Below are 26239 nucleotides of genomic sequence, written 5' to 3' on the forward strand. Positions count from 1 at the left end.
GACCGGTGCTGTCACAGCAGACACCAAGCAGAAGCACGGCCGCCGCTACCCCCACCCAGGGCAGCTCTGTCCTGGCCACGGGCCCCTGCAGCTCCTCTCCCTGCTGCTTTGCCCTTGGTGCGCTCGCCCTGTTTGTTCTGATCTGTGTTGTCCTCAGTGTGATCTTGGGTGAACTTCTGCCATTGACGTTTGGGAGTTAAATCCTTAGGTCTACAGGGTTGAATCTTTAAAGAAAAAATTTTTACAGATTGTAATTATTTTTAAGTTAGTAAATGGCTTATGGACGTGAAATAGTTTTAAGTTTCTTTTCTACTATTTAGCCTTCAAAAGCTGAAATATTAACTTTTTTTTAAAAGTTTTTTTTTTTTTAACTTTATTTATTTTGAGAGATAAGAGAGTGAGCTGGGGGAGGGGCAGAGAGGAGGAGAGCGAATCCCAGGCGGGCCCAACGTTCCTGATGCGGGGCTCAATCCCATGACCCTGGGCTCACGACCTGAGCCAAAAGAGCCAAAATCAGGAGTCTGACGCTCAACTGACTGAGCCACCCAGACTCCCCTTTCTAGAAAGGTTTTTTTTTTTTTTTTTTGTAATTTACAAAGCAATTTAATAAGTTGAGAGGCAGCATTTAGTGAATTAAATAATATAGGGAGTTTTGGATCTGTAATTGATATACATTCTATTAAAAAAAGGAAACACTTTGTATTAGGTCACCACACTGATTTATACAACATTCAAATATATAAAAACACGAGGAAGTAAGTTCCTTTGTGACCCCAACTGAGGTATCTTTTCTTTAATCCTAAGACAACCAGTTTTAGAAGCTAACACCAGTAAGTTTACAGAAGTACAAAACACCAAAACAGCTTAAGCAGAGACACTTTATTTTTAAGAAAAGTATGTTTTCTCATTTTCTATTCTTGGCATAAATTTTAATTCTTCCCAGTAGAACCCAAATCTCCTGAACCCCTTTCAGTGTCATCCAAAACCTGAACTTCCTCGATTTCTGGATAAAAAATCCGTTCACAAATGAGCTGTGCAATTCGATCACCCTTTCTCAAACTTTTCTTTGCCAAAATTAAAAAAAAAAATTTTTTTTAACGTTTATTCATTTTTGAGAGACAGAGACAGAGCATGAGCGGGGAAGGGGCAGAGAGAGGGAGACGCAGAATCCAAAACAGGCTCCAGGCTCTGAGCTGTCAGCACAGAGCCCGATGCGGGGCTCAAACTCACAGACTGGGAGATCTGACCTGAACCAAAGTCGGACGCTCCACCGACCAAGCCACCCAGGCGCCCCTTCTTTGCCAAAATTTAGTACAACACCCACATTTCCTCTATAATCTTCACCTATGATGCCAGCTCCTACATCTATGAGGTGTTTCGCAGCCAAGCCAGAACAGGGAGCTCCTCTTCCATAGCACCCAGAAGGAAGAGCTATCTGAATGTCCCATTTTCACAAGGACTTTTTCCATAGGTGGTACTGTGTGATCATAGGCATTGTACAGGTCGTAGCCAACGGCCCACACGGACCGCTTGCTCGGGGCGGTGGCGGGCTCCGAGAGCCAGACAAAGCAGAGCTGCGTGGCGTCCTCCACAGGCCGAGCCCACTTGCTGGGGGAGATGGTGGGTGTCGCTTCAGAGCAGGGCATGGCAGAGCAGAACGAGAGAAAAGACAGCCGCCAAGGGAACAAGCGGACGCCTCTAGAAAGTTTTTAACTCTGTCTTCACCTTTCCTGAATCCAAATCCACACCACCAGCCTCTGGTAGTTTGAAATGGGCACAGATGTTATTTGACGTTCCTTGGTGAGTGATGGGCTGCATCACTTACAGGTGTTCCAGGAAGCCCGTGCCATGCGCAGTGCCGTGCTTGGAAGGAAACCTGGGCAGAGAAAGCAGGTGCTGCTCCTGCCTGTTTCCAGGGGCACCGTTTCTCACACCCCCTTGGAGGCTTCCGTATGGCGAGAGAGTGTGTAGAGGCCAGTACTATGTGTCTGAACACCTTTTCTAGTTTTACCCATTTTTACAGGATATTTCTAGAGTGTCTCGGAGGGAACCCTGTGTTGTGGGAAAATAGAAGTTGTTGATGTTTATGAACCTTCACCGGTGACAGTACTTTTGAATGTGGAATTTGGCTACCGCTGAAAACTTTGTTCACTTTTACCTGAAGTAGACTTTATTTTCACATGTTTGGAGACGTCATTTTGTGCGTTGTTGTGTCTGTTTCCCAGGAATTGCGAAAACCCAGCTATGCGGAAATTTGTCAGAGGACGAGTAGAGAGCCTCCGTCTTCCCCGTTGCAGCCCCCGAAAGAACAAAAGCCAAATGCTGTTGGTTGTGGGAAGGAAGAAAAGAAGCTCGCCGAGAGAGAGCCCTGTGCCCCCAAGTCCAACCCGGGACCACCCAAAGACCAGAGGAGGCCACCAGGCCGCCGGCCCTCGCCCCCAGCGGCCGGGAAGCGTCCGCACAGAGAACAGAGCACCCCTCCCAAGTCCCCTCAGTGAGCGCCGAGGTCTGGGAGGGCTGTGAGGAACTGAGGTCGCCACAACTCAGCACTGTCCCACTCGGGGCCGAGAGTGAGCCGCTGGTTAGGAGCTTGCAGCGTAGACGGGCCGCTGAGGTGCCTGCAAGTGGTGTTTCTTCCGTGAGTCGGATTTTCCCCCTCTTGAAAAAAAATCTATTTTTCAGGATTTAATTAATATAAACCTTATTTTAGGTTGGTGCTTAACTGGAGGTGATGCATAAGTCTGATTTTTTTCAGGATAGTAAATGCATTTATCCTAACAAATTGATATTTTTATTAAGCCTCCATGTGGCTATGAATGCAAGCTCTATATATAGTGAGTTTTTCTAAATTAAGCGGAACTATGCTACTTCATTTTTTAAAATAACTGGTTAGCAAGTGCATATCTCTGAGATGTCCAGACCGACGGGTGGGCTGCAGACGGCTGGGATCGAGGTTGGAGGCAACACAGTCAGTGTGGCCTGGAGAAGGGGTGGGGTCAGGTGGTGCCCTCGCTGGCATGGGAGTTGTACTTCATTCAGAATCTTAGCAAGTGACGCTAGCAGTTGTTTGGGTTTTTTTTTTTTTTTTTTTCTGGTTTTTTTGTTTGTTTTGGCTTTTTTTTTTTTTTTTTTTTTTTTAAGTATAGCCTGTTTTTGACCTACTGGGCAAGATGCACCCAAGAGAGCCCTGAAACCGTGAGTTTTTATGTGCTGCAAGCAAGTAACCAGCCTCTCAATCCAGACTCCGTGGCTGTTGTGTAAGATAGAGTCAAAGCACATTGTGAATAGAACCTACATGAAAACGTAAACCTGGTTGCCCACCGACGCGTCACTGCGAAATTGTACCCTGATGTTGTCTTGCTCCTGCGAGCTGGCCCGGAGGGCTCGGGAGCCACCGTGGCTCTTGCCGTGGCTCCCGCGGCTCCCCCGCATTAGCTCCGTGGGAGCCTCCCCGTGCCTCCGTGTCGGCACACAGTGGAAGTGTTACTTAAGTCGTGAGAGAGGTGTGTGCGGTGCCCGTGGCGGTGAGGCCAACAGTTCCCTCCGAGACGAGGGTCTCACTGACTCCCTTCCGGAAGTGCTGCACTCTGAAGAACACGCATGCACTAGCGCTAGCAGTGGATAATAAAGTTCAATATAAATTATTTTGTTTTAAAATGCCTAAATTCTTTCTTTAAGTATTCTAAGCAGCAGACATTAAAATATTTCCTGCTAAATGTAACCATACAGTTTATTCCACAGAATGTTATTTAACAAGACTGAGGTGTTTTTTTTTTTTAAAAATTATTTCCATCCAATATTTAAAGACTTGAATTTTATTTAAACTTGAAAATGACTTTGCCTTAACTTTTGTAGAAGACAGCTTAGAGTTGGCGGAGGCCGGCCCCTGGGTGGGCGCGAGTGGGCTCCAGAGCCGCTCTGTCACGTGGGGCCGCCGCCGCCGCCGGGGTTTCTGCGTGAGCGCTCCGTAGTGTGGGAGCTGGGCTGGCAGCGGTGTCTGTGATGTACCCTGAAGATCTGCAACAGTTGACCTTTCTCAGATTGTTGAGAAATCCTGTAAATGCAAATGGTCGATACTGTATTAAATATGTGCACTTGGGAGTGTGTGCTTTGCTTGTACAGTTGTAAATAATCAGAACATATTAAAAAGGTACCCTAAAGAGAAAAATCTGATAAAAATTATTGATATATTATAAATGTTGCTATTGAGCTGGATGTAGATAAAACTAAACGTTGTGGTTTGAATATTATTTTAATTTGTTGAGGTGTTTTTCTTTTCCTCTTATGCTGGTGTGTTGGACTGATTCTCCTCTTTGCTGCTGCAGAAGGGAAACGGAAAGTGCCGTGAAAGCCTTCCGATGTCTTCATGCTCTTCTTAGAAGTCTGTAAATATGTACTAATCATAGCTAATGTGAAAGCATAACGTAGGAAGCAGAAACTGGCAGGATCTTCAGGAGAACGTAAAAGAGAATCTACTTAAAATCATAAATAGCTACGCGCGATTCGCCCTGCCAGAGGAAAACACGCCCTGGTGAGCTTGACCGTGTCCTTCAGAGAAGCTGCCAGTACTCAGATTTTACCTAGAAAAAACAGTGCTAGTATGTTGCAGATGCCTGTAAAAGGAACATGGGGATTCGTTTTTTTGTAGTTGAGGGATTGTGGACTTAAAAAATCAGGAAGAATTGACCTCTGACACCCCAGCTAATGAGTACTGTGAGAAGAGTCGGAAAGGCGAGCCACAGGAGGTCCGCACTGAGCGGTCTTTGCTGGAGGAGGTAGCGGATGCCGTCAGCCTTCATCATCCCCGAGCCGCAGACCTGTGGAGCTGACACGCTGGTTTTCAGGAGTGCCGTGTCCTTCCCCCGGCCGGGGGGTGTGTGTGCTAGAGCCAGCTGTAGCCATCTACTGCACACGGGACGGAGGTGGTCACTCGTGACAGCAGCGGGGCACGGCTAGCCAGTGTGGCGGCCGTCCCACTGCACCCACGCCTGCACCGTACTGCAGCTCTTGTCCTCGTGGCCAGAGTCTGTCGCATCCAGATTTGCAACCTCGCTCTGGTGTTATTTTTATAGCACTCTTTTTAATTAAGCAAAGATGATACGCCAAATAGCTATATTACGTCCAAAAAAGCTCATCTTTCTGAGATCCTCGTGAGATCTTACACTCACAGAAAAGGAGGGGAGGCTGGGACGCAGCACGGGGGGCGGCCGCTCTGGCGCAAGCAGCCAGCAGTCTGAGGCTTTTGTCCACTTCTAGAAACGTCACTCTTTCCTTTCCTCAGCAGTACCTCAGGGTGTAGAGTCAGATACGGCAATCACAAATGACGTTTTAACTTGTAAAATTGTGTGAGGATACTTCTAATTTGGAAATAGAGGGATGAGAATCTGGCCCCATTTCACCAGACATGAATTTCAAGTAGAGTAGTTGCTTTTTAAGAGTTGGTGTCCTGATGTTCCTGGTCTGGCCCTCCTGTCCCCGCATCACTGATTGTCACTAGCGGGTGGCAGGAAATGTTTCCTGTTGCTGGATTAGCCAGGAGCACAAGGTTTACATTTAAACACCGGCTCCGTTTGTTCCGAGGGCAGCGGGCGAGGAAGGTGCGCGTCTGTGCCTGCCGCCTGCGAGCTGCAGTCGTGCTCTCGTGCACTTGGTGGCCTGTCACCCGGAGCGCAGCAGACAATCCAAGTCAGGAGCAGAGCGGGATGTAATACGGAAGCTTGCTTGAGGGCTTTTGTTTTTGTTCTACTTTTCATTAAGACTGGAATCAAGCTTACATGTAAACTATTGGTAATTTAAGTTTCCTTTTGTGTCATTCAGTGTAAAACTGTCTAATTTGAAAAATGTAGGTTATGAAAAATAAAGATTTAGGCACTGTTCAATTTTTCTTTTGATTTTTTTTAATTAAAAATTTCTTCAAGAATACATCTTTTTAAGAAATAATTTTTGTGTCTTCCCATTAGTGTATATATAGAGAATGAAACATGGTTGGTTGCCTCCAACTTGTGTTTGGGTCATCGTGGTGCCTCGCACACTGAGCGTCTGCAGCGTGAGGGTACCCCCGGGTGCAGTGGTTTAAGGCACTTGGGGGAGTATTAAATCCAACATTTGCCACAAAGGTAAATACCCTATGTCGGGATCTTTTGTTTCTTGTTAAATGGCCTGTCTCCCCTGAGGTGTTCCCATAGAGTTGCTTGATGATGGGTCCTTGTGGTTCTCAAATCAGATGTGAGCCTCAGAAACAAAGTAATTGACTTATCCCTAAATACCGGTGATGCCAGCGTTGCTCAAGGCTGAATGGACGAACGTGTTAGTGTATTACCGAGTTGATGCACACAGGTCTACTTAGATGTTAATGGACTGATTTTCCTCGTCTGTGAACTGCCTGTTCATATCCTTTTCCCATTTTTCTGCGGCGTTACCTTTTTCTTACTGACGTGGTGTTCTCGATCTGTTCTGGCTATTAATTCTTTGTCTGTTATGTATGTTACAAATTTTTCCCCTCAATCTCTACCAGTTGTCTTAACTTTTTTAGAGTATGTTTTATCTTACAGTTTTTAATTATCATGTAGTAAAATTTATCAATCTTCTCCTTTACAGTTCTAGCGTCTTGGTCTTGTTTATGAAGTATTTCCCTACTCTGCAGGCGTAAGGATAATCTGTGTGCGTGCGTGCGTGTGCGTGTGTGCGTGCGCCCAATCTGTTTGGAATTGCTGGCCTGTGTGTGTGTGTATGGTCTGGGGTAAGAACCTAATTCTGCTTTCGCCATACGGAGAGTATCTTTTCTCCGTGTCACTTGTTATCCTCCATGATGTGTGATGCCAGTCTTGTTATTTAGAGAAGCCCTGCAGGTGCATGCGTGTTGTCTAGGCGCTCTGTCCTTCACTGTCTATAGTTCTGTTTCTTAGTGCTAACACCATAGGGTTTCGTTCAGCCATCATTCGGCATTGCTAGGAATTGCTTTCATGGAACTCCTTGCAGCAGTGATTGAATGTGCTCCACGAAGGCAGAAAGTGAGCCCATCCTGACCACCTCTGTACCCTCTGTTCTTAGTACACTGTCTGCAACATAATAGATGCTCAATAAATGTCTGTTAAATTGACAAACTATTTATTGAGTATGTATTCTTTGTGCACAGCACTAGCCTAGAAAACTTGGAAGAAATAGGGCAATGAGTTGCTTTGCTGTTTCCATATAGCCCCCCAAAACCCGATGGCTTGAAATGACAATCACACATCAGGATTGGCTGATGTAGCTTCCTCCCAGTGTCTCTGCCGACCCTTGGCCATACTTGCTCACGGATGTGTGGGGGGTACACGGACCTCGTCACCACGTGCTGCTCACCTGGGCCAGCAGGCCAGCCGAGGCCTGTGCTTTCGTGGCTGTGGGAGGGTGCGAGAGCTGGGCCCCAGCATTTAAGCCCTCCTTCCCCAAGAAGTTGAAGTTGTTGCATTGTGTGCCTTGGTACATCCACATCTCTTACTAACATCAAAGTCCTGTGTTGTCCTGAATCGTGGAGTAAAAGTGACGGTTGAAGAAGTGCCACCAGCAGATGGCCACAGGTTGTGGGGCCTGATGAGCTGTGAGCCCTGTTTTTGCCTAGTGGCCTGTCGTGGTCTTACACCGGGCTCTCTGGGGCCCCTCCCTCTGACACACTGTTCTGGCCCACCACGCAGAGGCAGGGAGGAGGAAACGGAAAACAGAACAACCGGCCTCCCCCCTCAGGTTCTGCGTGTCTGCGGAACCGGAGGCTGTGGGGCGTGGCTAGTGCGTTGGGTGTTCGCCAGGTGGGCCTGGCCCCCGTGCCCCCACAGTCCTGCTCTGAGCTGAAGGGGGCCGGAGAGTCACAAGGAAAGGGCGGTCGCTTGGGCCCTCAGGGTTCGGGTGGGGGTACCAGGAGAGGCCGCCTGCTAGCTGACCAAGGGAGGAAAGGCTTTCCGTAGCAAGGGCTCGCAATTGTGTGTCCGGGAGATGGGGAGATGCAGCCATCAGGGGGTGTCCCTGGCATGGCAAGGGCCCCCAATGCCTGGATTCCTCCTAAACCAGATTTTCTCTGAGCCACGGTGGCCACCTTGCCTAGCTGAAACTCATGACTCGTCATTGCAATGACCCCGTCAGTACAGAGGCTCCGCACGCAGTGTGCGAGGACCCTCCAGAACATTGAGAAGCAAAGCGGGTGCCCCCCGGGGGCGGCCATTCGTCTCACAGAGCACTGGCTCTTCCGCCCCAGCCACAGGACGTAGGACGCGTGCCCAGTACGCACACAGCGCCAGCAGCATCGGGGCTTCTGAAGAGGCCCAGCTGTGTGGCCCAGATTGCTGGGTCTCAGCTCCCAGACAATTGGGAGCCACCAAAAGGATAGAGAGCCTGTCCCGGGCAATGACGCAATGACGCTGCCTGCAGCAGCAATGACGCTGGAGAAGGGCCTCCCCCGTAGCCTGCCGTGCATCTGGCACAAAAAGACTGGAGTCGCCACGTCCAAGTGTAGGAATGGATGTGAGAGGCAGCAGCAGGCAGGGCGTCCGCGCCAAACGTGGCCAAGGTTTCAGGGCAGCAGTGCTGTCCACGGTACACAGCGCTAGAGTAGCACCTTTTGTTAGTGACTGCAGGTCTGCTCCCTGCAGCCACAACGAGGGCGGGAACGTGCGGGGTTAGGTCTGGCCCTCAGGGCTGGCGGCACCTGCCCACACTGTGGCTCTGAGGGACCCTGGGTGGCCTCCTGGCAAAGGCGGCATCCCAGCCCCTGGCCGCTAGACTGGAGACCAGGCTGCCGCAGGAGCGCCCCGCTGAAAACCACACCAGGAGTCACTTCATCCTGGGACAAGGTTCTGAGAGCTTGGGCCTAGTTTGCAAAGTCAAATGAAGATTTCTTCCTACTGACTCTCCTTCCATGAACTTGGGGTTCAGGGTGGGGGGTGGTAAGGACGCAGAGGGTCGTTGTCGGGAATTCATGGTCAAAAGGTGCTTGTGGGTGATGGGCAGTCAGGTCACGAGGGAGAAGCAGGCAGACACGCCAGAAGCCCCAGGACCGGTGCCCAAGTCAGGTGGGCATGACTGTAGGTCAGTAACGCTGCACCTGTCCTTCCTCCTGCTTGGCTTTGATTTGCTCTTCTCTTCCCGCTTCCTTAGGATTTAAGGTGGTTGGTTTATAGTCCCTTCTGAGGCAGGTGCTCCCTGCTGTAAATGTCCCTGTGAGCTGAGTCCCAGCTCTTTGTACTTCTACATTCTTTGGCCAGGTGAGTATGTACAAGCGTGTCCTTTCGCTCCAGGTGGTGGGACAGTTTCCCGTTGTCTCTGTGTCACCGGCTCCCGGTCTGGTTCCGTTGTGGTCAGAGAACACCGTACGACATGGGCGACCTGGCGGCGGTCTGCCGCGGGACCGTCCTCGGAGCCTGGGGGAGAGCGCAGGGAGGAGCCCCCGGATCCTCCCCAGCTGTAGGGGTGCACCTGTCTGCACACCTGCTCCCGGGGGCTCGCGCCTTCCAGCTCCGGTGGCGCTCGGTCGGGGTACTTTGGGCACCTGTGTTTGGGCACTTCAGGATTGCTGTGTCTTCTCGTGGGATCTGTCCTGTGACCATTCAGTAATCTCCCTCTTGGTTCCCAGGCTCTGACATCTTACTTTACTGGACGTTGATGTACCGTTCCTGCTTTTCGTTTCCCATAATGCCGGTGAGGTGCACCTTCTGGACCCTTTATCTCGGCTCACAGCTGCCAGTCCCGGCTGTGACCTGGTGCACGCAGACCATTCACACACAAAGGAATCTGTGCGCTGGGGCTGTGTGTTTTCCGTGAGCTCCTCTGTTCCTTTTCTCCTTGCCTTCCAGGGCTTCTAACCTGCTGGATGCTTAAGGTCCAGGTCGCAGGCCGTTTCAAGGACATCAGTGTCTTTCAAGGACATACCGTGGCTGCAGGTATGTTGGCCAGAGCGGTCTCTTCCGGAGTCTCTTCTCACAGGTAACCAGCACGTTAATCGGTGCCCCTGGTCCGTTCGGCTTAGTGGATTTCCATGGTGCCCGCCTCATACCGTGACGACGAAGACGCGGCGAGCACTTGAAGTGGTACCGCCAGCGCCTGAACCCCGGACCCAGCCAGCGGCGGCGAGGTTCCCTGGCACGTCGTCCCTCCGCTGCCAGCAGGTGCGGGCGGCCTGATCCCACGTCCCGGGTCCCGGGATGTCCCTGTTGGCTGGAACCAAGCATGGCGCGTGGAGCCGTGGCCACCGTGTTCAGTTCAGGGGGCCCGTGTGCTGGGTGCAGGTGAGTGAGGAGCCACGGCCTGGTGGATGGTTTTGGGAGAAGACGTGAGGCGGAGCCAGCTGCCCTTGGGAACTGTCGGGGGGACGGGTCCGAGATAGGGGCAGGGTCGGGAGAACACAAGACAGCCCAGAGATTGCATGGACCTGGTTTCGTGGACAGTCAACGAGTGACCATCCAGCTGATTGAGGGTGGACAGTGTGGACGATGACCATCAGCTGACAGAGGGAGGACAGTGTGGATGAGTGACCACAAGGGTGCCTGAGGGTGGACTGTGTAGACGAGTGACTGTCCAGGCATCTGAGGGAGTGGATGGTGTGGACGAGTAACCATCCAAGTGTCTGAGGGTGGATGGTGTAGACGAGTGACCAGCTGGGTGTCTGAGGGTGGATGGTGTGTACAGGGGGGACAGTGTAGACATGTGACTACCCAGGTGTCTAAGAGAGACTTGTGGGTGACCTGAAACCACCCAGATGTGAGGCGGCCGGTCTGTCCATAGGGTCCTGGCCACCAGGATCCTGTACCTGGAGAACCACATCCCGGTGTCCCCACCTGTCCCGGGAGCAGGGTCTGGCTGTTCTGGGTGCCGTCCCGGCAGCCTCTGTGGGCAGCGTGTGCGGGTTCCACCCAAAGCTGCCCAGACCAAAGCGGGGGGCAGGGCGGGGGGAGTTTGGTGGCTTTTATAGAGCGCAGGGGTCATGAGTGCGGGTGGAGGGGCCACTGGGCAGATCGGGTCTCAGTGTTGGCCGGTCACGGTGACCTCTGCGCTCTGGGAGCCTCCACCGTCCCTTCCGAGGCTTCCCACCCGCCCCCCCCCTCCCCCTCCGGCAGGCCCACCCGACCGCACTGTCACTGTCGGGGCTCCACGTCCTGGAGACACACATAGTCCCTGGGGCTGAGCGGGCGGTGCCGAGCTCAAGGTGTCCCCAGGGTGCCCCCAAGGGGTCCGAGCCCCCCATCAGGGCCCACCTCCTCACGCGGGGCAGAGCGCCGTGGGCACCCACGTTACGGCCGGGTGCTAGCGACAATGTCAGAGCCGCCCGGAGAGTTCTCACCTCGCCGGCCAGAGTTGGCCGCCGCCTCCGTTCTGGAGCAGCGACTGTCACACCAGCGGGCCTCCCCCCAGGCTCTGGAGAGGGCCTGCGGGGTGGCCCTGGACGCACGGGGACGCTCCTAGGGAGACGGCCGCTGGGACCCTGGGGACACGTGTCCGGACCCCTCACACCTCACGTTCCACACGCCCCATCCCTGTCCCCGAAGCCCCGGCCGGCCACCGCCGTGGCTGTGAACCCCACGCGGCGCCACAGCCCGGCTCACGGGCTCGAGGTGCTTCCGCGGCTGCCCTGGCCCACGGTCCACTCCTCGGCCCGCGGCCGGCCCACGTCGGGGGAGGCTCATCGCCCCCAGGCGTCACCGGGGTCCCCTCTCCGGCCCCGGGGCCCACCTCCCCCGGATTCACGCGCGAGGCCTACCTGCCGGCTTCTGCTCCGCGTCGCTGGGAGTCGCGTGTGGCTCCAGCCCCGGGCGGCGTTGCTGCCCTTGAGGCCCCGGTCGCCGCCTGACAGGCCCGCCGTCGACGGCCTGGCCTCGAGGGCGCGGCGCCGGGGCGGGCTCGGGGTTCCCCGGGGTTCCCCTTTGCCTAACGCTGTCTGCCCGGCGCCGGGACCGTGCAGAGCGTGCTGGGCGGTACGTCCCGCAAACACGCTGAGCGAGGCGGTTCACGTTTTCAGGAGCCGCGCTTTGCCGCCTCGCGAGAAGTGGAGCGGGGCTGGCGGGGCAGAGGCTGGGAGAACCGCGGCTTGAGCGCGGGGCTGCGGGGGGTGGGGGAGCCCAGCTCACAGGGAGCACGGAAGGTGCGGACGAGGGGGGGCGCCACAGGCCTGCGGCAGGTGAGCGAGCCGTCCTGGAGCCCCTGTGTGGCGACAGCCGGTCTAGGAGGGTCCAGGCCGCAGCGCTGGTGGGGTCTCAGGGTACAGGGTGGCCCCGCTTCCTCCAGGAGGCCGCCAGGCTGACAGCGTGACAAGCATCGCGAGGGCGAAGGGGTTGGTGGGCTGTGGTGGGCCGGCCCTTCCCCTGCCCCCTCCTCCCTCTTGGATCCCTTCTCCACTGTCTGTGGGCGGCGGTCTTGGGTTCCCTGGCTGTCCGTCCTGCAGTCTGGCAGGGGGGACACACACCCGGCCACGAGCCCCGACAGGCTGGGCTGGAGGCCCGCGGCCACAGGGCTGTCCATCCTGATTCTCCCGACGGGACACACAAGCCGGGGCTGCAGCGGCGTCACAGGGGAGGCCTGTCCTCCGCCTCAGTGCCGGCCTGTGTGCGGCGGAGACCGAGGGGTCCGGGGCTTCTCTCCTCATCCTTGGCCCTTTTTCAGCAAGCCCACCAACGCCCCTGTGGGCCCAGCTGGGTGCTGTCCAGCGGAAATGCAGCGTGAGCCTGTGTGCCATTGTGAGCGTCCTGGTAGCCAGGTAAAAGCATGAAAGGAAACGGGTGCAACTAACTTGGATGCATTTTAGTTCAGGCCGCCCGCTCAGGTCCGCCTTCTTCCCTGCGAGGTGCCAGGGCTTCCTCTCAGAGCTCCAGGCCCACAGCTTGCGGGCACACCGAGGTAGGGGTCCTGGCATCACTGTCCCACCTCTGTATTTGGAGACGTCTAAGCTGACTCGCTCACTCTGTGGAACTGAACCAGAGAGAGCCCTTTATGCCAGCAGGAGGGTTTGCTTTGGCGCCCCTACTGGCTGGACCCCTGGGGTCCCTGTGGCCTTCATTTCCAAGGGTCCACACTCCTGCCTGTCCTTGTCCCCGTGTAGACTCGGCTTGTTCACAGGCAGATGGAGGCCAGCCAGCCTCCAAGACAGCAGCACGGCGATCAGCGCAGACCTGCATCCTCAGGGCCTCGAGGGTCCTCCCCCTCCCCCGCTGGCCCCCCCCCCAGTGCCTACCTACTGACTGCTTTTGATTCTCTCTCCCTCTGCCCCTCCCCCCCAACTCTCTCTCTAAAACAAAAACAAAAACAAAAGATTAAAAATATTCTAACACACAGTTTAAAGCCCAGAAACCCTGGGTTGCACGGCTCCCCCCGCCTCAGGCTCACTCACTTTCAGGAAGAACCACAGACAGCGGGGCCACATGGGAGCACTGGAGGGAAATACACGTATCGTGTCCACCCCGTGAGTCCTGAGACGTGGCGTGGGCTGTCATCATACAGCGGCCCCCATTCGCCCGCCAGAGCAACCTGGAGCCTGGGCCCCGGGCAGCTCTCTGCAGCTATAAACACGGAAGTTTAAACTTTTGGGTTTTTTTTAAATGTTTATTTATTTTTGATAGAACACAGTGGGGAGGAGAAGAGGGAAAGGGAGACACAGAATCTGAAGCAGGCTCCAGGGTTCCAGCTGTCAGCACAGAGCCCGATGCGGGGCTCGAACCCACAGACCATGAGATCATGACCTGAGCTGAAGTCGGTCGCCCACCCAGGCTCCCCGAAAGTTTAAACTTTTAAATTAATTGTTAAGTATCTAGAGCACATTTCTGTTTTTTCTACACGTCAGGCAGTGGGTGGGCATGCCCCAACCCGCCAGTCTGGGACCCCGCCTGCCCGAGGACCACCCGTGTTCCCGCTTTCTGAATAGGGTCGCGCAGTGAGGGCGGCGTCCTGGGGTTCTGGCCGGGACCGTCCAATGTCAGCCTCACCGGAATCAGGAACTCGGGGAAACACAGCTGCAGGAAACGTGGAGGTTTAGGCACGTTGTTCAGCACGGTATCGTCCACAGGAGGTGTGACCCAGCAAACCTGCCTGCGCACACGTGCACGTACACAGCGATACACACGATCATCTAATTCTGAGTCTGAGTGCAGCAAGGTTAACAGGAATCAGCTGGGGTTACTTTGAAGCTGGGCTGCACGAGGGAGCCTCCTGAATCGGTCCAGGTGGGGCCTCCGGGACCTCCTCTCTGGCTGCTCTCCTGACCTGCTGAGCTCAGTCCTGGCCACACCCCTATCCCACCGTGAAACCCTCACGAGTCCGCGTCCAGTCCTTCTCAGAGCAGGGTCCCCAGGAACTTGTCGAAATGCGGGTTCTCAGGCTTTCCAAGGCCAGCTGGGTAGGGCCTGGGGGTGGGCCCAGTGACCTGTGCCTCCAGCAATGACACTGAAGGTCAACAAGGCAAACGCCCATCGCCGATGGATTCAAGGGCTAATCCCTCTTGGCAGCGATTCCGAGCCTCGCTGAGAAGCGCACATCTTCTGAGGCCCCCAGGGATCCTGGCTCCCAGGGCCCACGAGAGCTGTGTCTGGTGCCGCATGATGCAGACGCCGTTGCCGGTGAGGAAGGAGCCGTCTTGGGGCAAATGCTCCTTTCGAGGGCTTCTGACAATGCACCCTGAACGGGCACAGGATGGCTGTGGAGCACTCTCCATGGTGGGCTGGCCTCGGGGCAGCCCAGGCCCCCAAAGCCTGTCTCCCCAGAAGGGAGGGGCCCAGTGAGTCAGCCTGGAGAAGAGAAAGTTGAGGAAAGCGAGGGGAGCTGGCATCGTGTTTGAGACTGCCGTGTGAGCCACGGGGGCGAGCTCTGTGTTGCAGCGAGAGCCGGTGGTGCTCAGGGTAAGAAGGAGCCTGCACCCCGGCTGCAGCCGCTCCCTACTAACTCACGTCCGCGATGCCGTTAGTTTCCTGGAGCCCTTGTATTTCTTAAAAAAGAATTTTTTTTAATGTTTATTTACTTTTGAGAGAGAGACAGAGTGCGAGTGGGGGAGAGGCAGAGAGAGAGGGAGACACAGAATCCGAAGCAGGCTCCAGGCTCTGAGCTGTCAGTACAGAGCCTGACGCGGGGCTCGAACTCAAGAACTGTGAGATCATGACTGAGCTGAAGTCGGTAGCTTAAACAACTGAGCCCCCCAGGCGCCCCACCCTAACACTTCTTAAGGTGGAACTAAATCATTCTGCGAAGTAACTGACCTAAAACGTTGTATCAGTTAGTGTACAACATAACGATTTGAAATATGTGAAATAACCACCGCTAAGTTTATTTACCATCCCTCACTGGGCACACGGTGACAATTTGTTTTTGTGATGACAACATTTAAGGTCTATTCTCTTAGCAGCTTTCCAATATACAATACGGTGTTATCACCTGCAGTCGCCATGGTGTCCCTAGGATTTATTTCCCTCATAACTGGAAGTTTTGTACCATCTGATGGTCTTCACCCATTTTGCCTACTCCCCGCCCCCGTCTCTTGTAACCGCCAATCTGTTCTCAGTATCTATGAGTTTATTTTACTTTATTTTTTTAGATTGCACAGATAAGTGAGATCATGCAGTATTTGTCTTTGTCTGACTTATTTCGCTTAGCGTAATACCTTCAAGGTCCCCTCCATGTCGTTGCAAATGGCAAGATGTCATTCTTTTTAGGTTTGTATATGTATATACACACTGCATCTTCTTTATCCATTCTTCTGTCAGCGGGCACTTGGGCTGCTTCCATATCTTGGCTACTGTAAATAATAGTGCAGTGAACAGAGGAGTCAGGCATCTTTTTGAGTTACTGTTACTGTTTTCTTCAAATAAATACCCCGTAGTGCAATTGCCGGGTTGTAGGGTGGTTCTGTTTTTAATATTCTGAGGAACCTCCACGCTGTTTCCCAGAGTGGCTGCACCAGTTTGCATTCCCACCAGCAGGGCAAGAGGGTTCTCCTTTCTCCACATCCTCACCAACACCTGTTGTTTCTTGTGCTGTTGAGTTTAGTCATTCTGACAGGTGTGAAGTGGCACCTCCTTGTGGTTTTGATTTATATGTCCCTCATGATCAGTGATGTTGAGCATCTTTTCATGGGTTTGTTGGCATCTGGATGTCTTCTTTGGAAAATGTCTGTTTAGTTCCTCTGTCCCTGTTTTAATCGAATTTTTGTTTCCTCGCTATTAGGTTTTATAAGTTCTTTACACATTTTGGATGTGAGACCCTTATTGGACACATGATTTACAAGTATTTTTTCCCCCATTTTGTAGGTTGATGGTTGATGGTTTCCTCTGCTCGGCGGAAGCTTTTTAGTTTGATGTGGTCCCCTTGTTTATTTTGTTGTCATTTTTGCTGTTAGTGTCAAATCCAGAAAATCCAAGATAACAATGTCAAGGAGCTTACCACCTATGTTTTCTTTTAGGAGTTTTATGGTTTCAGGTCTTACTTTCAAGTCTTTGATCGATTTCAAGTGAATTTTTGTGTATGGGGGAAGATAGGGGTCTTCTTTTCCATGCAGTTGTCCAATTTCCCAGCACCATTTACTGAAGAGACTGCCCTTTCCCCCATCGTGTGTTCTTGCCTCCTTTGTCGCGAGTTGACTGTATATGTGTGAGTTTATTTCTGGGGTCTCTATTCTATTCCATTGATCTATGTGTCTACTTTTATGCCAGTACCATACTATTTTTATTACTGTAGCTTTGTAATACAGATTGAAATTGGGGAATGTGATGCCTCCAGCTTGCTTCTTCTTCCTCAAGATTACTTTGGCTATTTGGGGCCTTAAGTGGTTCCATACAAATTTTAGGATGGTCTGTTTTATTTCTGTGAAGAATGCCCTTTGAATTTTGATAGGGATTGCATCAAATCTGTAGACTGCTTTAGATAATGTGGACATTTTAACAATATTAATTCTTTCAATGCATAAATGTGGTATAGCTTTCCATTTGTGTCTTCATTTTTTTTTTTTTTTTTTATCAATGTCTTATCGCTTTTCACGTACAGATATCTCACCTCCTTGGTTAAATTTATTCCTGAGTATCTTATTGTTTTTCATGCAATTGTAAATGACAGTTAATTTTTCTTCCGATTGTTTATCATATCAGTATATGGAAACAACAGATTTGTGTGTATTGATTTTGTAACCTGCAACACCACTGAATTTGTTGATTGGGTCTAACGGTTTTGGGGTGGGTGTCTTCAGGGTATCCTATATAAGTATCATGTCATCTGCAAACAGTGACAGTTTTACTTCTTCCTTTCCAATTTGGATGCCTTGTGTGTTTCATATGGCCTGATTACTGTGGTTAGGACTTCCAGTAGTGCATTGAACAGGAGTGTTGAGACCAGATATCCCTGTCTTATTCCTGATCTTCGAGGAAGAGCTCTCAGCTTTTCACAGCTGAGTGTGACATTAGCTGTGGCCTTCTCATACATGGCCTTTATTATGCTGTGTGTTCCCTCTATTCTCACTTTGTTGAAACTTTTTATCATGCACGGGTGTTGAGTTTCATCAAATGCTTTTTCTGCAACACGTATCGAGATGATGATGTGATTTTTAACCTTCATTTAATGTACCATGTTGATTTGCAGATGTTGAACTATCCGTGCATTCCAGGGATAAATCCCGCTTGATCATGGTGTGTGTGATCCTTTGAAAGTGTTGCTCAAGTTTGTTTGCTGACAATTTGAGGATTTTTTAAAATCTATGTTCAGAAACCCTGGCCTGTGGGATTCTTTTCTTCTCGCGTCCTTGTCTGGCTTTGGTATGAGGGTAATGCTGGACTCAGAATGGATTTTTAAGTGTTCCCCCCACCCTTTCTTCTATTTTTTGGAAGATTTTGGGAAAGATTGGTGTTAATCCCTCCTTTGATGTTCGGTGGAATTCCCCGGTGAGGCCATCTGGTTCTGGACTTTTGTCTGCTGGAGGTTTTTGATCCCTGAGCCAATCTCCTTACTAGTAACTAGTATTCAGAGCGTCTATTTCCTCATGCCTCAGTCTTCTAAGTGATTTTCAAGTGTGCTGACAGGTTCTAAGCTTATCTGGATTCTCTGAAGCCAGTGGCCTGGACTGCTCCATGGACTTCTGAGTCAGTCCCTCTGGCTGTTATATCGCTGAGGCTGGAAGGAGGTGCAGAGGTGGACGCAGTCTCTTCTGGGGGAGCGAGCCGGCTGCTGAGGGGTGGGGGGCAGGCAGCCATATTTGAACGCCAGCAAAGGAAAGGGGAGCATCCAAAGGAGGGGAAGCCCCACCCAGTAGGGCCAGCCAGTGTCGCTGCCCCCACAGGGGCTCAGCTCCACTTGGCCCCCAGCACATGCACTCAGCGATTGCCCTGGCCCCGGTCCCGGCCTGAGTGACGGTGCCCCCTCCCCGCCCCTCCTCTCAGGACGTCAGTTCCTGCTGGGCCAGGTCTGTCTTCACTCCAAAACAGGAAAGGGGTTTGGCCTCAAGCGGGCGTCTGCAGTCTGTCACCAGAGGGCGCCAGAGGGCGGTGGAAAGACTTGAAGGCTGCAGGTTTTGTAGCACCGCCTCCAACGTCCTGGGAACAGAATCAAGTCTCAGCTTTATCCTTGTGGGCCCCTGGGCCCCATCAGCCCCTCAGGGCCTTTGTGCCCGAGGCCATGGCCTGCTCAGGCTGCTCTGCTAGTTTGGAAATCAGCTTCTGGGTAATGTGGAGCCTGGCCGGGCAGCTATGGGCAGCAGCGGCCTGGGCACCGAGGAGGGCTGGCCAGCCTGTGCTCACCAAACACAGCCTGCCCGAAATGCTGGTGGCACGTTTTTGTTTTTCCAATATATGAAGTTTATTGTCAAATTGGTTTCCATACAACACCCAGCGCTCATCCCAAAAGGTGCCCTCCTCAATACCCATCAGCCACCCTCCCCTCCCTCCCACCCCCCATCAACCCTCAGTTTGTTCTCAGTTTCTAAGAGTCTCTTATGCTTTGGCTCTCTTCCACTCTAACCTCTTTTTTTTTTTCCTTCCCCTCTCCCATGGGTTGGTGGCACGTTTTTTTTTCAATTTCTCCGGTCCTCTTTTCCCTGTAACCAGTGAGGGCGGGCTCAGCCACAGATGGCCCCGCCCCCACAGGGCCTCCTTGGTATCTTCCTGCGCAGGCCCTGGGGCTCCGTCTCTGGGGTCCCCAACCCTCGGCCCAGTGGGCCCCCAGAAGCCGTGGGTGCTGTTCCGGGCCTGCAGCTCAGGGAGGTAGATGGAGCCACATGTGGGAGTGTCCGTGGTCCAGGAAGAGTGGGGATGGCCACGCCAGAGGACCCACAGATCAGGGTCAGTCTCTGCTTGAAGGGTGACGCACGGTGGCAGTGGGGTACCCATCGACCGACCCGGAGAGTCTGGGGACCTGGTAGCCTCCCTTTGTGTCACCTGCGTGTCCCTTTAGTGAACCCGCGGCTGCCAGCACAGCCCTGCCTGCCCCTGGCTCCGTGGACGCCCAGCCACCTGCTCAGTGTTCTCTCCGGGACACGGTTTCTCAAATGTTCCAGATCTCTAAGTCCTTCTCCCTCAACAATTCCTCCACTTTGTGTCTCCCCTCTCTCGTTCAACACAACATCCAGCTTCATCTCTGGCTTCCCTCCTCGATCCCCCCCCCCCCCCCACCAGGCCACACCCTGGGTGGGAGCTTCTCTCCAGCTGTCACTCCCCCGGCCCCCCTAGAATACACGCAGAGGTGTGGTTTCCCTGAAGCTCCCAGCCCCACAGGTACCCGCACGGTGCTCGGGAGGGCAGCCAGCAGAGCCCACACACTTCTCAGGACCCGAGGTGGGACCTGAGGCGAGGGGCAGGGCCAGGTCCCAGAGGTGAGCGCTGTCACCTGGGACAGTGCCTTCTCCCCGCCTCCCCTGTGCCCGGGGGGGGGGGGGGGTAGCTCTGTGTGTCTGTCTTCTCATGAGGACGCAGGTCCCCCCATTGGCTCCCTTAGCCCCAGTTACCTCCACAGACGCTCCCTGCCGCATCATCTCCACATGTGGCCGTGGGGACCGTATTCACTCAACCGTGGTGGAAATAGGAAAGCACTGACTCGGTGGAGAGAGATGTAGGGAGGCAGGGTCGGCGGCGGAGGGAAGGGTGTCCAGGAGAAACGGGGAGCCCTGCCGGCTGGCGGGTCCTCTGCTGGGTCCTCTGAGGGGATCTGGACTTTGTCCCGGGGCTGAGTTTCCAGATGCAGCTGGATGTCACTGGCTTACACTTAGGAGGCCACTGCCACTTGGATGGACGGATGGTGAAAGAGGCTGGGAAAAGGGAGGAAGTCAGGAAGGCAGTGTGTGGGGGGCTGGATTTGGTGCAGAGAGGGCGTGGGGGCCACCAGGGGAGCTGTGAGCCTCGGGTGGAGAGTGCGGGTCTGTGAAGCATGGGGAAGGGCGGGAGCACACCCGCACTCGGGACAGGTCCGCTGGGTCCGCAGGAGGACACGAGGTCCCAACAGAGCATGACAGAGCAGGGCCAACGGGAAGTGTCAGTACGGGTCTGTGCACACCCATCTCCACTGCAGATGGCAGGGCCCTTCAGAGCACACACGCGGGGTCACCTTCCAGTGGGTCAGCATGGGGAACACCGCCCTCCTCCAGGTCCTGGGCCAGTCTCCAGGGAGTGGAGCCCTGTGTCCTTTCTTGGGGCGTGGGGGGCATGGGGAACCACCCCGTCCTCCTGATCTGGGGCCAGACCCCCCGGGGGAGCGTAGCCCTGTGTCCCTGGCACAGGGGACCCGGGGAAGCACACCTTGGCTCCCTCATCCTGGGCCAGGCTCCAGAGACACGGAAGCTGAGCCTGGACCAGCCCAGGCTGGGTGCAGGTGATGGGCCAGAGGGACGAGTGTGGTGTGAACAGATCCTGCACGGGACAAGAGTCACCGAGCTCACAGAAAAAAAGAAGGCCGGCCTCTTTCTTGCTGTCCAAACTCGTTCCTGACGGGACCAACACCCGCAGGACCAGGAGGACTTGGCAAAAGCTGAGTCTGTGGTTAGGATCAGGGATGGACCCTGACCTGCGTCTCACTGAGCACCGGGTGGTACTCTGGGGTCCTCAGTGCCGTGCACATTTCTTGCCTATAAAAATAAAATCAATTGTATTCTGCTTCACTTTTAAAAAGGAAGCATCTGAGAAATGTTATCCAGTCGCACGAACGGAGTCACTCCTCTGCTGGCTCTCACCCTCCTGCCCTCCTTTGTGTCCTTGCTGCCTCCAGCCAACCTCACTGACCAGATGTCACCAGGCCCAGAGCCCAGCTCTCCTCACCCGCCCACATCCCCAGCTCCACCGCCGTCTCCATCACAAAGGAAGCCCAGGCATCGAATCTGGTCGAGGCCGAGGGGTCTCACCCTGCTTCAGGGTCCTCGTCTGTGGGGCAATATGAGCGTCTGCCCCAAATACCGCCGCGGCTCCTTAACCACTGCAAGCTGCCGCCCGCGCCGTGCCTTCTAGGGTCAGAGCGTGCTCCTCCGTGGCCGAAGCCCCCAGCCCGGGCCCCGCACCTTTCTGCTTCAGTTGTGACACAGCGTCTGCTCCCCCACCCCCTTGAAAGGAAGCAGGCACGCGCCTCACCGTGACCTTCATCAGAAGGGCCATGTGTCACCCAAGGGCGAACACTGAAAAGCTGGTTCCTGATTCTCCGCGTTCTTTCTTCCCGACTGGACCTGCGGCCTGCCTGAGACCAGGCGCCAGGAATGAGGCCCGTGGGGGTCAGAGGCCACCGCAGGTGACTTGTGTGAGCCTCCAGGTTTGGGCGTGTGTGTTACACAGCACAGCCAGTCCGTCCTGACAGCACGCAGAGGCGGTCTCCTCGACGTGTCTCTGACCTGGAGCCCTCCTGCCCCCTTCGAGGTGATGCTCCTGGCAGGAAGGAGGGAGGGGAGGGCCGGGAAGGACAGCACAGACGTCCATTGTTGTGGGGTGGGGGCGGGGGCAGGACTGCAAGGCTGGTGACGGCTTGGCTCCTGGGAGCCTTCAGGACACCGGGCTCCCGGTGTCCAGACTGGCCCGGTCTGACCGCGCAGGAATGCGGCCAGTGCGTTTGTAGCTCTGGGTTTGTGGCCCCGCAAGACCGCAGAAGCCGGCGGGAAGCAGGCTGCCCCGGGAGTGTGCACGGCCCCCTGCAGCTGCCCGTCGGCTCCGTGCGCTCCCGCCGTCAGGTGCGGTTCTGGAGGCCACGCCCCCCGAGCCACCGGCTTTCCCGCGCCCACAGCGCCTCGTCCCCACTTACCCGGCTGTAGATGACGTTTGCCAGCTATCGCCGGGTGCTCAGTGGGGCTAGCAGCTGGGTAAAATCCCACAGAACGAGGAGAAAAGGGATCAGCAACGAATTACAAAAACAACCTCTTCCGTGAGTTGCTCTTGTTCGACTGTGCGCATCAGCTCTGGGCGGGGAAAACCTCCGAGTTCCGTGAACCGAACCAGCCCCTGCAGTCCCGAAGTGGAAAGGAACACAGTTTGCCCGGTGCAGAGCATGCGCGCTTCCTGCGGTCCTCCCGGAAACTCTGCGGGAGTCCGCTGCGGGCCGCGCGCCGGGAGGAAGGCGCGCGAGCGAGCCCACGCGCGGCCGGAGGGAGCGGCGCACGCGCGAGCGAGCCCACGCGCGGCCCGAGGCAGCGGCGCATGCGCCCGCGTGCAGGCGGCGCGGCGTCCACCGCGGCCCGAGAGCCCTGGCCAGGCAACGCGGGCCGCGGGTGATTCGGCCCCTCCGCTTCGCTCCGCTCCGCCCCGCCCCGCCCCTGGCCTGGGAGACGCCGTGTCCCGGTGACGCGCACCCCTGCAGGCGGGGCTCTGCCGGCCGGGGTCAGAGGTGCGGCGGCAGGTGCTCCTCGCCCGCCAGCGTTCCTGCACAGACGCGCGTGGCTCCCGCATCTCTAAGCGCCTCTCGGCGTCGAGGACACATTCCGTGATTCCGGAGACCTGGATCTGCCTCCGGGGGGGGGGGGGGGGTTAGGGCCGCTGCCTCCCTGGGTGGGAGGCAGTTATGCAGGGGAGGGGGGAGGGGCGGGGAGAGCAGCCCCCCCGAACCGCTTCCTGCGGAAGCGTCCACACTGGCGTGGAGGCGAGTCCTCCGCCGGCAGCGCCCTCCTGCGGGAGGATCCCAGTCTGCGGAGGCAGCGCTGCCGCTGGAAACGGAATGCGAGGCGCACAAGTAATTTTAAATTTACTAGTAGTCACGTTATAAAAGTACACCAAAGAGGCAGGCTGAGTTAATTTTAATATAGCTTATTTACTCAACACATCCAAAATATTGCCATTTCAAGAGATGATGGATATCAAAGCTTACCGATGGATGCCCCATGTTGCTGCAGACGCACCGGAGGCGCCGGGGCGCAGAGGGGCGGCTGCCCTCCAGGACCGCCCGTCTCCCAGGGGCTCCCCGCGCACCCCTGAGTGGACCACCGGAGCCGAGTCCTTTCCGCCGACACAGGGACAGCGAAGCTCCAGGGTTGAGCACCAGCCCACCTCCTTAGGGAGAAGCCCGAGGGCAGTGGCCGGCTCTGGGGGCACGGGTGTGTTGTCCCGCTCCCGCCCGCCGGGGGAGCCCCGGTGATGCAAGTTCCAGTTCTGCTTTGTCATTTAAAAGCGGTGTGACCTTGGGCATGTCACCTAACCTCTCTGAGCCTCTGTTAACTCATGATAAATGGAGGAAGTAAAACCTACCTGCTGGGTGTTTTGAAAGGAAATCATGCATGAAAATGCTAAGACCAGGACCTAGGAGGACCCTGTGTGCGGTGAGAGCAAGGCTCCCTTGCCTCGGTTCTGGGAGCTCAGAACCACGAGGGGCGGACCTGGCCCCCCAGGACCACCCAGCCATGAGCCCGACCTCCCTCTCTGCCCCATGTGCCATCGGGCTCAGCCAGTCCCCAAGGGTCTGTCATCCCCCAGATCCACACAGGGACCGATGCTGAGAGCTCACCAAACACAGCCCTTCTTCTCTGAGAATTACCTGTCCTTCCCACCTCTCTGGCTGTGCCCCAGTGGCCACCTCTGGTTATGTGTCACCTGAGGCAGAGGGACAAAGAGAGGCAGGGAGACAGAAGAAACAGAGAGACCTGGGAAAGGCCGGGCAAGGGTCTGGCCCGGGTTCCGGATGGTCCGTCTTGGTCTAGCCCCTTGTGAGACCTGGCGGTACCCCTACCCTTGCGTTGATGAGATGCTCCTGCGAGCTTACAGATTCTGCCTAAGTGGCATGAGTGGTTTCCACGTCCCCTGAGAGCCCTGAGACTGGCCCAGCACAGGTATGACAGGCCACAGCCCACAGAAGGGAAGTGAGCCCTCTCGAGACCCCAGCCAGGGACCCACCGCCGCCCCGTAGCCGGGGCCCGCAGTCTTGCTCCTGGTATGACAGGGAGCTGGGCCCCCTGCCCGACTCACAGGGACTCCTGTCCATACCACCCGCCACGCCCGGTGTGAGCCACACCCCGGCTACACTGAGCCCGGTCAGCCCATCCTCCTGTCCAGGCTCTGCACACCCGTCTGCAGCAGAAGGTTTTGGCAAGCCCCGCTGCATCCCCGGCGACTCACCGGGCCTCCCTCCTCCTCTCCTGAATGGGGAAGTGAGGCTCCCTCGGCGTCCTGACAAGCGCGCACGGGGCCAGAGGCGAAGCGCGGGTCTGTCGGTGTAAGTCAGGCTGTGGCTGGCAGCCCCTGGGGGGGCCCTGTGGCCTCCCACCTGGTGTGGGCTGGGCCTGGCGGCTCTTCTTCCCGAGTAGGAAATAGACGCAGCAGAGAGCGGGGATATCATTTCCAAGATGAGGTCACCAAGGGCCCTCCACGCTGCCTGCCGGGAGGCCTCTGAGAGGCCAGCAGCCCCCGGGTCAGAGCTCCTGGCTGAGCCACGCCCAGACACAGACACCACAGAGGCTGTGCGGAGGAGCCGCTGAGTGAAGGGCTGTTTGTTACCCAGCAGGACGTGGCCACTGCGACCATCACCTGCATTCTTCCCGGTCGAGGTGTGACTTCTGGGGGCACCTGAAGCCCATGCAACTGGATCCTGACCCCAGACTTTGTCCTTGGCAGTAGATGCTCTCTGTCTGCTCAGCCCCAGACACCTCCCACAGCGCAGCAGCTGGCCAGAAAGGGAGGCTGGTACCTGCCACTAGCTCGAGGGGGTGAGAAACAGGCCAGCAAGACACCGGGGATCTCGGGTGGAATGTTCCAGAATGGTCTACAGGACAGGGGTGCCCACCCAGCCCTGGCGCCCACGCCCACGCCCGTGATGGGGGTCTGGCAGTGGCAGGTGGGCTCTGCAAGGGGCTGAGGCTTCCTTCTGTCAGCTTCTCAGAGCAAACCGGGGCATCAGACAGGGTCATGTGGGGCCCAGACCTGGCGCCAGGCACGTCTGCGGGGTTCGCAGCGTGTACTGCAGTTAAACCGGATCGGGGTCACCCTCTGCGGGAAGAGACGCGGAGGCCAATCTGCAGTCTCCTGGGCGCTGCGGCTTTTCCCGGGGAGGTGTGTGCTTCTAGGGCCACCTGAGGGAGCCCCAGCTTTTCTCCAGAGATGGTCCCTGGGTCAGCAGCCACCCACTCAGGACCCTCTGCCTGTTCACATGCCGTCCCATGCCTGTCCTGAGGGGGGGTTCCCGCCTCGGAACCTGTCCACACTTCAGTAACATTTTGGGGGAATAGGGCCTTAGATGGGGGCAGAGCACGTCTCTAAGCCAGGGCATCCCTGGGTCAGTGAAGAACTGCCGTGTGAGACGCAGACAAGCCACCCCCACCAGCTGGCTGCCCAGGATGCAGGGCCTGACCCCCAGGGGTGATCCGGCCTCAGGCTGGATTTTGTTGTTGGGAAGCAATGTGTTTCCTCACCTGGGGTACAGACACCACTCAAAGCAGGCTCAGGCCTAGTTTAGATCTGGGTCCTGTCACGTGCAGAACCCCCATCACTGACCTGGGTCCTGTCCCCGTGCAGACCCCCTAATACTGACCTGGGTCCTGTCCCCATGTAGACCCCCTAATACTGACCTGGGTCTTGTCCCCGTGTAGACCCCCTAATACTGACCTGGGTCCTGCCCCTGCGTAGACCCCCTAATACTGACCTGGGTCTTGTCCCTGTGTAGACCCCCTAATACTGACCTGGGTCCTGCCCCCATGTAGACCCCCTAATACTGACCTGGGTCCTGCCCCCGTGTAGACCCCCTAATACTGACCTGGGCTGCCCCCGTGTAGACCCCCTAATACTGACCTGGGTCCTGCCCCTGCGTAGACCCCCTAATACTGACCTGGGTCTTGTCCCTGTGTAGACCCCCTAATACTGACCTGGGTCCTGCCCCC

At 55.5% G+C, this 26239-nt stretch overlaps 1 protein-coding gene, 1 long non-coding RNA gene and 1 pseudogene across 7 annotated transcripts in view; 1 reads left to right on the forward strand and 2 right to left on the reverse strand.

Annotated features, from left to right (window-relative positions):
- Positions 1-5879, forward strand: part of LARP4B (La ribonucleoprotein 4B) — a 92889-nt gene extending 87010 nt beyond the window's left edge. For both annotated transcript variants that reach the window (XM_047848073.1, XM_047848072.1), the window contains exon 18: positions 2226-5879. In XM_047848073.1, coding sequence (XP_047704029.1) covers positions 2226-2498 — 273 coding nt within the window. In that variant the 3' untranslated portion in view covers positions 2499-5879. The remainder of the gene's footprint in view (positions 1-2225) is intronic.
- LOC125159577 (deoxyuridine 5'-triphosphate nucleotidohydrolase, mitochondrial-like) lies at positions 907-1646 on the reverse strand (annotated as a pseudogene).
- A 7787-nt stretch (positions 5880-13666) lies between the features above and the next one.
- On the reverse strand, positions 13667-23561 carry LOC125159586 (uncharacterized). 5 transcript variants are annotated; one of them, XR_007149830.1, is made up of 5 exons: positions 23245-23561; positions 21531-22385; positions 20709-21034; positions 19922-20221; positions 16841-18515 (listed from the first exon to the last, which is right to left on the reverse strand). It is a non-coding gene; the product is annotated as an uncharacterized LOC125159586 (long non-coding RNA). The 5 variants fall into 5 exon arrangements; XR_007149829.1 differs by lacking the exon at positions 23245-23561 and adding an exon at positions 22733-22911; XR_007149828.1 differs by lacking the exon at positions 23245-23561 and having other exon boundaries at positions 21531-21818; positions 22189-22674.
- Positions 23562-26239: the final 2678 nt, after the last annotated feature.

The sequence above is a fragment of the Prionailurus viverrinus genome, unplaced genomic scaffold (genome assembly GCF_022837055.1).
Source record: "Prionailurus viverrinus isolate Anna unplaced genomic scaffold, UM_Priviv_1.0 scaffold_51, whole genome shotgun sequence".
Taxonomy (NCBI): domain Eukaryota; kingdom Metazoa; phylum Chordata; class Mammalia; order Carnivora; family Felidae; genus Prionailurus; species Prionailurus viverrinus.